This window comes from Muscardinus avellanarius, assembly GCF_963383645.1.
Source record: "Muscardinus avellanarius genome assembly, chromosome: 7".
Classification (NCBI taxonomy): domain Eukaryota; kingdom Metazoa; phylum Chordata; class Mammalia; order Rodentia; family Gliridae; genus Muscardinus; species Muscardinus avellanarius.
In genome coordinates, this window is record NC_137793.1 from 23,580,147 (window position 1) to 23,593,079 (window position 12,933).

The window sequence follows — 12,933 nt, forward strand, 5'->3', positions numbered from 1 at the left end:
TAGAACTGGGGTTCCTGGAAACCCTTCTACCTCCGGGCTACACTCCCAGACCTATTTTTGTATTTTTATTTGGAAACAGGGTCTCTTAAGCCAGCATGGCTGGCTTCGAAACAGCGCGATCCTCCTGTCTCTGCCTCCCAAGCGCAGGGATTACAAGCGTGCGCCACCACGCCCGGCTAAAAAAGACATGTTTCATCTGAATTGAACAACAGGTTCAAGAGGAAACGCTCTTGGGGAGAACTGGGATGCTCACTTGGAAGCTGATGAGGTGCCTTGTTCTGACGACCCTTACCACCACCTGCAGCTCAGGGAGCCCGGGCCTGGCTCTGGACCCACACACGCCACAGCTGCAAAATCCAGACACAACTTCAAAGCAGGAGAGAACTCAATGCTCACAGCCCAGCCTGAACGTGCAAGAACTCCATGCTGGCCTTGCTCTGCTCCGTCCTGGGTTCACACAGGCACTCATCAAGCATTTGACACCAGGGAGTGGCCAGGCCCAGAGGATCCAGCAGGGACCAACAGCAAGCCATGCCCTTGACTCCGGGTTCTCAAAGTGTAGTGGGAAAGGAAGGCCGCCAATAAACACCAAACACCACTCACAGCCGAAGGGACGGAAAGACCTGAGTGCGCGGCTGACAGTGGACAGTGGGGATGTGACCTCAGAGAGCAGGTAGGGCTGTACATGTCTGTAATACCAGTACTTGGGAGGCTTAGGTGAGAGGATGGCAAATTTGAGGATAGCCTTAGCAATGTATCAACACCCTGTGTCAAGTAAGAAATAAAAAGCGCTGGGGTGTGGCTCACTGGTAGAGTCCCCAGGTAGGTAGGTAGGTAGGTAGGTAGGAAGGAAGGAAGGAAGGAAGGAAGGAAGGAAGGAAGGGAAGGAGGAAGGGAAGGGAAGGGAAAGAGGGAGAGAAGGGGAGGGGGAGGACAGCCGAGGGTAGAGAGGAAAAAGAATTCATACTAACTGAACATCTAGCACGGCCAGACACTGGGTGCAGAGCTGACCTTGCCGTCAGCCCCTCTCTCTGACTGACTGGCAGGGGCCCTGTGGGGTCGACCAGGCAGGGTGAAGAAGGGAGAAGAGGGTGCTGCACAGCAGGGCAGATTGAGACAGGGGTCGGGATCTGGGGGAGACATTTCCAGGCAGAGGAAACTGCATAGAGGCCTGGGGGGGGCACAACTGGCCTGGAGGGACAAGAAGTAACAGGACAGCAGGCAGGAGGGGAGGCGCATGGGATTGGATGTTGATAAGGTGCGGGACAGGGCGGTCACAAACATCCGGCCTGTTTCCCCATCAGCACCACTGGGATGCTGCCTGTAGGATTTTATTTTTTTTCAGTACTGGGGATGGAACCCAAGTACCTCCAAGCTATACCACAGCCCTACTTTTTTTTTTTTTTTTAATCTTTATTTTGAAACAGGGTCTCAATGAGTTGCAAAGGGCCTCACTAAGTAGCTGAGGGTGGCCACAAGCCTGCGATCCTCCTGTCTTAGCCTCCCAGATGCTGGAATTACAAGTGTGCGCAAAGGCTCTATTTTCTATTCTTTATTTTGAAACAGGGGCTCACTGAGTTGCAAAGAGCCTCACTAAGTAGCTGGGGCTGTCCCCAAACTGTGATTCTCCTGTCTCAGCCTCTCAAATGCTAGGATTACAAGTGTGAACCACCACGCCCAGCACAATATAGGACTCTTTTGAAGGGCGAGCTGGCTGGAGCCCTGGCAGTAGACCTGGACAGCAGTAGCTGTGCTCTGTCGGGGGCCATCTGGCCAGAGAGCTACTGGTCCCTAGGTGGAACGGTAGCTGCAGCAGCTGAGGCAAAGCCCAGGACCCTGCGAAGAGGCCAGCTTTGGAATGACCATGGGTGTCCCTTTGGGCCTCCTGGCTAAGAATGGGGGCTGGGCTCACCCCTTGCTCCTGGGTCGGCCCCACCCTACAAACCTGGCTCCCCCATAAATGCCAACAATGGCTGGCCCGTCCCCAGCCAGGAAATCCCTCAGGAACAGAGACTGCTCCTGCACCCAGGGGCGAGGCTCCCAGAAGCTGCCCCGACCCCACCCGTGGGCCCCGTGGACCTCTCCCTGAGGGGGAGAGGAAAACAGAAACCACGGACTTTCACAATCACAACGACAGTTGGTCCCCAGGGCCCTCCCTGAAACAAGCTACTTCCCCTTCCGCCTTGGAAATGGGGCCTGGCAGAGGGAGGGCCTTCAGCCCAGGGACCCGGGCTTTCCTGGGCCTGCTCCCTGAACTGAGCTGAGGGTGTGGGGTGTCCCTGGGACGATGGGTGCGGGGCGAGTCACGAGGCCTTTTCCACAGGCTGCCTCTGATCATGAAAGTACTCCCCTCTTTTGCACAGAATCAGAGGCTGGGCACCAGGGAGGGGAGCTCCCTTTAGAGACTATAATTTCCATGGGGAGAGTGGTAATTTGTGCCTGGCACACAGCTGTATCCCCGACACAACATCTGGAGTGTGGCGTCCCCAGCAGGTTTCCTGAGGGAACACTGTGGCACTTACAAGTTCCTAAGCACACAGAGGCTGCTGGGCCTCCTCCCCTCACACAGCAGGCCCCATGCGGTGTTGCTTTCCAGTTTCAGCTGCCTGGGGTCAACCACAGTCTGAAAATATGAAAATATTACACAGGAAGTTCTAGAAACAAACTATCCTTGCGCTTTCAAAACTTTTATTAAAGTAGATTGTGCCTAGGGGGTGGCACACACCACTAATTCCAGCATTTGGGAGGCTGGGACAGGAGGATTGTAGATTCAAGGCCAGCCTCAGCAGCTTAGCAAAATTAAAAACAAAAATAGGAGTTGGGGGAGTATGACTCAGAGGTAGAATGCCCCTAGACTCAATCCCCAGGACCAAAAAAGAGAAGAATATTGTTGTTTTATTAGTAGTTATCATTGCTAATCACTTACTGTGGTTAATTTATAAGTTTATGTATGTAAAGGAAAAAATACAGTCCACATAGGGCTCAGAACTCTCTTTGGTATAAGGAATTTGGAATGCACTCCTCACCGATAACGAAAAACCACTGTAATTTTTGTTCTATTTTGTTTAACTTTGTAAAACTATTCTTGAGCCAGACATGGTGGTCATATCTGTAATTCCAGTTACATGTCAGGAGGAGGATTGCAGGTTCAAGACCAGCCTCAAGTTGGGCATGGTGGTGCACGCTTGTAATCCCAGCATTTGGGAGGCTGAGGAGGATTGGGGTTTGAGGACAGCCTCAGCTACTTAGTGAGGCCCTTTGCAACTCAGTGAGACCCTGTTTCAAAATAAAGAATAAAAAATAGGGCTGAAGGTGTAGCTCAGAGGTAGAATGCCCCTGGGTTCCACCCCCAGTACTGGGGGGAAAAAAAAAAAAAAAAAAAAGACCAGCCTCAGCAATTTGGGGAAATCTTGTCTCGAAATAAAATAAAAAGGAACAGGGATACAGGTCAGTGATAGAGTGACCCCAGAACCATAATTAAAAAACAGCGATTTTATTTCTGGGAACTAGATATCCAAAAGTAGATTTATAGCATAGATGGATGCTTATAATAGCATTATTGGAAAGAACAAACTGGAAACAACAGGAATTCTTGCTGGAGCTTGAGAGCAACTGATTAAATTGTGGTTCTCTCCAGGTCTGAAATAACACACAACCCTAAGAAGGAACAGGTCTGTGTTTGGATACACGAAACATAGAGCTTGTCTATAATGTACAAGTTGCATTATATTACAGGATATATAATATGATGGTCTTATGGCACCTACAGTATGATTCCAGTTGTGTTTAAAAAGAACGATCCAGGCCAGGCATGGTGGTGTATTCCAGTACCTAGGAGGCTGAGACAGGAGGACTACAAGTTCAAGGACAGCCTCTGCAAGTAGTCAGACTCTCTTCAACTTAGCAAACCTGTTCCAAAATCAAAATAAAAAGTAGGGCTGCCAGGCATGATGGCACACGCTTGTAATCCCCGCCCTTGGGAGGCGGAGACAGGATCGCACAGGTTCGAAGCCAGCCTCACTGGCTTAAGAGACCCTGTATCCAAATAAAAATATAAAACAGAGCTGGGCGTGGTGGCGCACGCTTGTAATTCCAGCATTTGGGAAGCTGAGACTGGAGGATCGCAGTTCGCGGGCAGCCTCAGCTACTTAGTGAGGCCCTGGGGAACTCAGTGAGATCCAGTTTCAAAATAAAGAATAAAAAAAAAAAAATAGGGCAGGGGGGTGTAGCTCAGAGGTTGAATGCCCCTGGGTTCCATCCCCAGACCTGCAAAAAAAAAAAAAAAAAAAAAATATATATATATATATATATATATATATATCTGGGAGTATAGCCCGGAGGTAGAAGGGTTACACACCTCCCTGGAAGTGAGATTTCAGAGGGGCAGTGCATAAAAGGGGCATTACATTTTTTACTTTGCACATTTTTAACCTTTAAATATTTTTGATGGTATATACCAGAGTGTGTGTGTGTGTGTGTGTGTGTGTGTGTGAGAGAGAGAGAGAGAGAGAGAGAGAGAGAGAGAGAGAGAGAGAGAGACAGACAGACAGACAGACAGACAGACAGACAGACAGACGGAAAATTGAACCCAGGGGCATTCTACCTCTAAGCTACACTCCCAACCCTAATTTATTCTTTATTTTGAAACAGTATTTCACTAAATTATAGAGGGCCTCACTAAGTTACTGAGGCTGGCCACGAACCTGAGATTTCCTGTCTATGCCTCCCAAGTACTGGGATTATAAGTGTGCACCACCACACCTGGCTCATGCATTGCTTTTATGATTTAAAAATCCAAAATGTATTTAGCAACTTTTTTTCTGTTTGGTTTTGTGGCTTTTTGTTTTTTCTCTTTTAAGTAAAACCCAGGATGTGGTAAAAGGGAACTTTATACTCTGCCGGGGAGAGTGAGAATGGGTATGACCAGGAGGCAAGACACACTAATCACAGGTGTGAACAGGGCCTGACCCACCACACAGGCACCCCTAGCTCTGCCTCTGAGGTTCCTCTTCCACGTATGATTGCAGAAAGAGACTCTAAGACCCAGAGCAAGCATCCATCTCTGCATTATTGATTAGCAAATAACAGGAGAACCCTAAGAATCCAGCCTAAGGCTTTCACAGGTAAATGATGTTTTGTGCATGTGATGGGATATAAGAAAAACACTTAAATAATCATGTGGGTGAGGAACATTTAAGGTGATGCGGGCAACCCGCCGACATTATTCAAATTTAAAAAGCAGACTAGAACATTGTGAAGTGAAATAAGCCCGGCACAGAATGAGAAGCACTGCTTGTTCTCACTTATATGTAGAAACTAAAAAGTTTGTGGTTTTCACAGAAGTAGAGAGTAGAAATAGAGGCTAGAAAAGGAGAGCGGAGGGAGGTGGACAGAGGCTGGTTAATGGTTCAGAGGTACAGTTGGTGGGAAGAATGACTTCTAATCTGCTATAGCACACTGGGTAGCTATGGATGACAATTAATTGTACATTTAAAAACAGCCACTAGAAAGGACTTTGGCTGTTTCTAAAAAAATAAATCAATAGCTACAATGATGTGTCAATTATTCTGATATGATCATTACATATGTGTGTACCATGTGTGTACTATGTGTGTACATATATTGGGAATGCCACACTGTACCCCGAACAGTACTTACAACTACAAAATAACAAATAAAATAGATATTAAAATATATATATATATATATATATATATATATATATATATATATATATTACAGTACTAGGGGATGGAAGCCAGGGACATTCTATCTCTGAGCGACACCCCCAGCCCTACTTTTTACTCTTTATTTAGAAACAGGGTCTCACTGAGTTGCAAAGGTCCTCACTAAGTAGCCGAGGCTGTCATGAACTGCGATCCTCCTGTCTCAGCCTCCCAAATGCTGGGATTACAAGCGTGCGCCACCACGCCCAGCAAAAAAATAATATATTTTTAAGGCAGACTAGGCTGGGTGTTGTAGTGCATGCCTATAATCCTAGTACTTGGGAGGCTGAAACAAGAGGATTGCAGGATCAAGGACAGTCTCAGCGACTTAGCCAGACTCTTAGCAATCTAGTGAGACTCTGTTTCAAGGCAAAAAATAAAAAGAACTGGGGTGTAGCTCAGAGATAGAATGTCCCTGGGTTCAATCCCCATTCACACACACACACACACACACACACACACACACACACACACACACACACAGCCTTGCTGCTGAGGATATGGCTCTGTGGAAGCTGTTGTAGAACAGCGCAAGCCTAACATGCTTTGGGTTTGATCTCCAGAAACACATACACAAAAAAATTAATAAAAATTTGAAGACAGACTAGAGAATTGTATAATACTATGACCAACAATTTTTTTTTGGTGGTACTGGGGGTGGAACCCAGGGGCTTTAGCTGAGGCTGGCTTTGAACCTGTGTGATCCTCCTGTTTCAGCCTCCCAAGCGCGGGAATTACAAGTATGTACCACCATGCCCGGTGACCAACAATTTTTGAAGTACATATTAATTGTATAAAAACTATAGCCGGGCGTGATGGTGCATGCTTGTAATCCTCACGCTTGGGAGGCTGAGACAGGAGGACCACACAAGTTCAAAGCCAGCCTCAGCTACTTAGTGAGGCTTTCAGCAACTTAGTGAGACCCTGTTTCCAAATAAAGTATAAAATAGATCTGGGAGTATATCCCGGCGGTAGAAAAGCCCCTGGGTTCCACCCCAGTACCAAATACACACACACACACACACACACACACACACACACACACACACACACACACAAACTAATAACATAGCCAGGTGTGGGGGAACATACTTGTAATCCCAACATTCGGGAGACTGACACAGGAGGATCATGGTTCCTGGACAGCCTCAGCTACTTAGTGAAGCCCTCTGCAACTCAGTGAGACCCTGTTTCAAAATAAAAAATAAAAATAGAGCTGGGGGTGTCACTCGGAGGTAGAATACCCCTGGGTTCCATCCCTAATACTGCAAAAAAGAAAAAAAAAGAAAAAAAAACTAAAAAAAAAAAAAACTAAAGAAAAGTAACATCATTTGCCAGGTTCACAGCACTGTACAGAGACTTGTATTTACCACCTACGTATCATTTTGCATTATCACCTATTCCTACGCAGAGTTCCTATCTATGACCTCTTCAGAGATAATTATTATCCTCATTTCACAAGATGAAGAAGCTGAAGTCATGAGGAGACTCAGTGACTTGCAGAAACCACACATCTGTAATCCCAGTACTGGTGAGGCTGAGATAGGAGGATCCAGGCTCAAGGACAGCCTCAGCAACTTAGCAAGACCCTATTTCCAAATCAAAAAGTAAAATAGTGCTGGGGCTGTAGCTCGGACGTAGAATGCCCCTGGGTTCAATCCCTACTAAAAAAAATAAATAAATAAAATCCCACACACAAAAAAAAAAAAAAGAAAAAAAGAAAAGGAAAAAAAAAAAAGAAAGAGGGCCGTCAGCTGTGCTCTTCTCCCTGGTCCTGCCTTTCTGCGCTCGGAGGAGAGATGGGGCAGCCCACCGGGAGTGGTGGTCCTCTCTGCCAGGTTAGGAGTGACTAGTTCTCCTCTTCGTGGGTCTCATTGCTGCAAATTGTCTACGGGGCCATATATCCTACTTAAATATTTATTTGCCATATGTGTGTATTTTTTTCTTATTACCAAAGCAATGTTGCTTATATTAAAAACTCAAACACACAGATTTAAAAGTCTCTATAATCTTGACAGAGCCAAAAGACTTATGGGTTTGTTGTATATAGCTCCAGATTAACTTATTTATTGGAATAAAATTATATGGGAATTAAAAGACACAAATAACTTGACTGTTGTCCTTTGGTATCCACTGAGGACTGGTTTCAAGAATATGTCCTCAACCAAAATCCAAGGATGTTCAAGTCCATTATATAGTTATAAAGTGGTTCAGTATTTATACACTACCTACACATATCCTGTATTCAGTCCCCAATACTGCACACACACACACATGCGCGCGCGCGCGCGCGCACACACACACACACACACACACACACACACACACTCACTCTCTCTCCAGGTATTTTGGGGATTGAACTCAGAACTTTGATCATGTCACAGACACAGCTATAATCGTAGCCCTCAAATATTTCCATGGTTGGTTGCATCTATGATCACAGAACCTGTGGTTATAGACTAGACTACACCTGCTGTGTGTGTGTGTGTGTGTGTGTGTGTGTGTGTGTGTGTGTGGTACTGGGGGTAGAACCCAGGGGCTTTTCTACCTCCAAGCTACTCCCAGATCTATTTTATACTTTATTTGGAAATAGGGTCTCACTAAGTTGTTGAGAGACTCACGAAGTAGCTGAGGCTGGCTTTGAATCTGTGCGATCCTCCTGTCTCAGCCTCCCAAGCACTGGGATTACAAGAGTGTGCCACCACTACTGGCTCCTGCTACTTAAAAAAAAAATGTAATAGATTTTTTTGTTTGTGATACTGAGGATTAAACCTAGGGGCATTCTACCTCCAATCTCCACCCCTTGCCCTATTTTTTATTCTTTATTTTGAAGTAGGGTCTCACTAAGTTGCAGAGGGCCTCACTAAGTAGCTGAGGCTGGGTGCGAACCTGCAATCCTCCTGTCTCAACTTCCCAAATACTGGGATTACAAGCGTGCGCCACTATGCCTGGCTAACACAAATTAATTTTGATAGCTGAAAAGATTGCATTGTATGATAGTACCATAATTTATTCAATCTTCTCCTGATAGACTTACACTGGGCTATTTCTGATTTGTTGCTATTACAAATATTATTGCAATGAATACCTCTGTGCTTATCTTTACATGTGTGTAAATATCGTGTATTACCTTGAGGATTAGAAATTGAATACACAGTATAAAATGCACTATCACACACACACACACACACACACACACACACACACACACACACAAACGGAGTCTGAATGTATGAAGATTTACAACACAATGTCTGCGCCCTCTTGACTACAAGTGACCAAGAGTCCAAGGAGTAAGGAGAAGAAGGAGCATGGTCCCAGACAACCCCAGGCTACTTAAAGCTGGGCTGCCAGGCTGGGCGTGTGGCTCAGTGGCAGAGCACTGGCCCAGCAGGTACGTGCCCCTGGATTTGATCACCAGAACTGCAAAGTAAATAAATAAAGTAAAAAAGTGACCCCTCCCTGCCATCTGCAGCTCTGCACTCCTCCTCCTCTCCAGGACACCCACTCCACAAGATGCTAATCCACAGTTCAGTTTGGGCAGAACTTACCCTCAAATCCTAGGTCTGAGAGACCTTCCAGGTGGTTCTCAAATGGGGGTGGCTCCCTGTGCTAAAAGGAGCGTGAAAATGGGGCGGGGGAGGGCGAAACAACTCCAAGTAGGTTTACTGGGAACTGCGTGGCTGGTGTAACCGAGGGGGTTAACAATCTCCCCGTTGTTGCAATGAACCAGAGTGCCCCTGCCCCTAGTGAGCCAGGGATGCTGGATCCTGCATGGAGAAAACTGTCCCATTAAAATGTCAACAGTGCCTGGTGGACAAACACTAGCCAGGCCCCTCATAATACAGGCCAGGAAGCAGCCTAGAGAGGGACGGGCCTCGGAACCTGGAGCGGGGGCAGGAGAAGGCAAAGGCTCCCCCTGGCCCTGGGATTCGGGTCTCCTCCCTCTGTCCTCAGAGGCAGAGCACAGTCACAGTCGAGCCCATAAGAGCGAGGCTTCTTCTAATTGCAGGCCGGTCTACCTCCCAGGGGTGTATGGAAACCCTGGTCGGCAGGGGAGGAAATGAGAAGCGTGGCTTAATTGCAGACGCACTGCCTCATCTCGGAGCCTCAGTTTCCTTACCTGTTAAGTGGGGATCACACTAGCTAGCTGTGAGATGAGAAGCACCGCCCCATGAGGACACAATTTCTATTTTGAATTTCTTTTGTTTTTTAAGCAATTATATACGGCACTGAATGAAAGCTTTGTTTCCTGATGCCTTCCCCTTTATCTTCAGCTTCTTCCTCCCACTGCCTTCGCGTCTCCCTTCTCCCTACTTCACCCCCAACTTGGATCATAAATACAGCCTTTGTCTTTGCTTCCCTTCCCTCGGCATTTCTGCCTCCCTCGTCCCCGTCTTCAGGGTCCGTGTGATCCAGGCAGACTGGCCCAATCTAGGGAGATGACGATTTATTTCTCCAGCCAGTCCAAATCCTCTCTCCCCCTGAAAACCTTGTTCCCTCCTGGCACAGTCTGGTCCCTCCCCCAGAGCTCACGTGTTGAGGACATGTTGAAATACAGTGAGGTTCAGAGGTGGAGCTTGTAGGCAGTGACTGGGTCGTGAGGGCTGTGGCCTCATCAGCGGGTTACCAGATTAATCCATTGATAGCTGAATGGACTCTTGGGAGATCTAGTTAGACAGAAGTGGGATCTACCTAGAGGAAGTAGGTCATGGGGGTGTGCCCTGGGTTTGTCTTCCTCTTGGCCTACCCCCCCCTCTCCTTCCCAGCTGCTATGAACTGAGTAGCTTTTGTCCACCTCACCCTTTCACCATGATGTTTCTGATGACTATAGACTTAATCTCTGATACCAGAAGCCCCAAATCAATCTTTCCTTTTTTTTTTTTTTTTGGTACTGGGGATGGAACCTGAGGCATTCTACTTTCAAACTATACCACCAGCCCTATGTTTTATTTTTTATTTTGAAATAGGGAGGGTCTGAGTTGCAAAGGGCCTCACTATAGCTGAGGCTGTCCACAAACTGTGATCTTTCTGTTTCAGCCTCCCAAATGCTGAGATTACAATCATGAGCCATGTCTGGCTTCATCAAGCATTTTTGAAACAATCGCAAAAAGCTGACTAGCACACTCACCCCACCATTCTGATCCACAGTGGGGAGAAGGGGTTTCCACATGGCACCTTAACCCCATCTTTCTGGGCAGAGAAACGGATTACAGGCTGGGCCCGTCAGAGAACCTCTCCTTAATGAGCCTCCTTCACTGGTCCGGCAGTGTGTAGGCCAGTGCTACCCACCTTGGCACTTTTGGCATGTTGGGTGGGATCCTTCAATGGGGGTGCTGTCCTGTGGGCCATGGGCATCTAGCAGCATCCCCAGCTGCTGCCCACCAGATGTAAGTAGCAACCCCACAGCCTATCTCCAGATACTGCTGACTGTCCTCAGAGGGCAAAATCATTCTGGTTATCTGGGAGTGGGGGTCTGAGACAGGAGGACTGTGGTTCTCAGACAGCCTCAGCTACTTAGTGAGATCCTTTGTGACTCAGTGAGACCTTGTTTCATAATAAAGAATAAAAAATGGGGCTGTTTGTGTAGCTTGGAGGTAGAATGCTGACCAGTGGATCTCCGCATCTCCATTGGGTTGTGTTTGTGAACCTGAACTCTAGTTTGAATCTCAGATCTGTGTCCTCACACCTGTGTGACCTCGAGCTGTGACCCTCTGATCCTGGGTTCCATTCCCAGTACCACTAAAAAAAAAAAAAAATCACTCTGGTTGGAAGGACTAGGTTAGATTAAGCAGAAGAGGATGGACCTGTGTCTGTGGCCCAGGGCTGGGCTCCACCATGAGGCCCAAGCTCCTGAACACACAGAGACCAGGCTGACACCTCCAGCCAGGACACACCAGAAGGCCCTGTGCTCTGCCTCCCCCACCCGGACCCCTGGTGCCTCACCCAGCCTGATGTCTCCCTCGAGGGTCATTAGCACGTTGCCGGCTTTCAGGTCCCGGTGGATGATCCTCTTTCCATGCAAGAAATCCAGGGCTTCCAGCATCTGCCGACAAACCACCTGAATCTGGGGCTCGGTGAGGCCTCTGTCCAGCTCTGCAGACAGAGGAGACGTGTCAACACAGCAAGCATGCAGCACAGACAAGTGAAGTCCCACAACGGTAGGAGAATTCCAAAGGCCACCATGGTTCCCAGAGAACTCATGGTGGGGCGTCACTTCCAGGCATGTCCATGCACCAACCCATTCTATCCTCAACAGCAACTCTATGGGCGGGCCCCATTACTGTGCCATTTGACAGATGAGGAAAGCAAGGATCAAAGGGTCACAGCTCGAGGTCACACAGGTGGGAGGACACAGATCTGAGATTCAAACTAGAGTTCAGGCTCACAAACACAACCCAATGGAGATGCGGAGATCCACTGGTCAGCAGACACCGACTGTTATAACACAATACCTGAGACCAGGCTAACTGATAAAGAAGAGAATTTTATTTGGGCTCAAGGTTTTGGAAGTTGGTTCATCCAAGACCCAGGAGAAAATACTCTTTATAGTCAAAAGGGGGCTGAATATTGTGAGATGACAACTGAGGGTCACTCCTCTGAGCCACCCCAGAATCCTGGACATGCCAGGATGTGCTCTCTGGGACCTCGGCTCAGCCACTCCCCACTCACTGCCCTGCAGACTGGTGGGAGCAGGGGATGATGGGGTCAGCAAGGTGAGGAGTGGGGTTACCCAGACCCGGTTCACCCCTCAGTTTTCCTGTGTGACATAGGCCAGCCTCTCAACCTCTCTAAATGTCAATCCAATCAAGAATAAAGCAGAAACACTTTTTCAGGTTTTATACATGAGGACTGAGAACAGTGTAGGTGAAAGCAGTTGTCGCACTCTCTGGCACAGAGACACCACACAGTGCTGGGGTCTGAGGTGCTGAAGGCTCAGTCCCTGGCTTGTCAGTGCGAAGGGGGTGGGACCTCTGAGATGGGGCGCAGCGGGAAGGGACTAGGTCCCCGAGCATCACCTTCAGAAGGAATTAACCCTAGTGTCATGAAGTGAGTTCGTGTGTGTGTGTGTGTGTGTGTGTGTTACTGCAGATGGAATCCAGGGGCATTCTATCTCTGAGCCACACTCCCAGCCCTATTTTTTAGTCTTCATTATTTTGAAACAGGGTCTCACTGGGTTGCAAACAGTGTCACTAAGTAGTAGCTG

General features: G+C 47.7%; 1 protein-coding gene across 1 annotated transcript in view; it reads right to left on the minus strand.

The window, feature by feature from the left end:
* STK10 (serine/threonine kinase 10) overlaps positions 1–12,933 on the minus strand; it is a gene marked incomplete at both ends in the record, with an annotated part of 99,668 nt that overhangs the window by 42,859 nt on the left and 43,876 nt on the right. Inside the window, one exon of the mRNA XM_080699445.1 lies at positions 11,673–11,822. Coding sequence (XP_080555571.1) covers positions 11,673–11,822 — 150 coding nt within the window. The remainder of the gene's footprint in view (positions 1–11,672; positions 11,823–12,933) is intronic.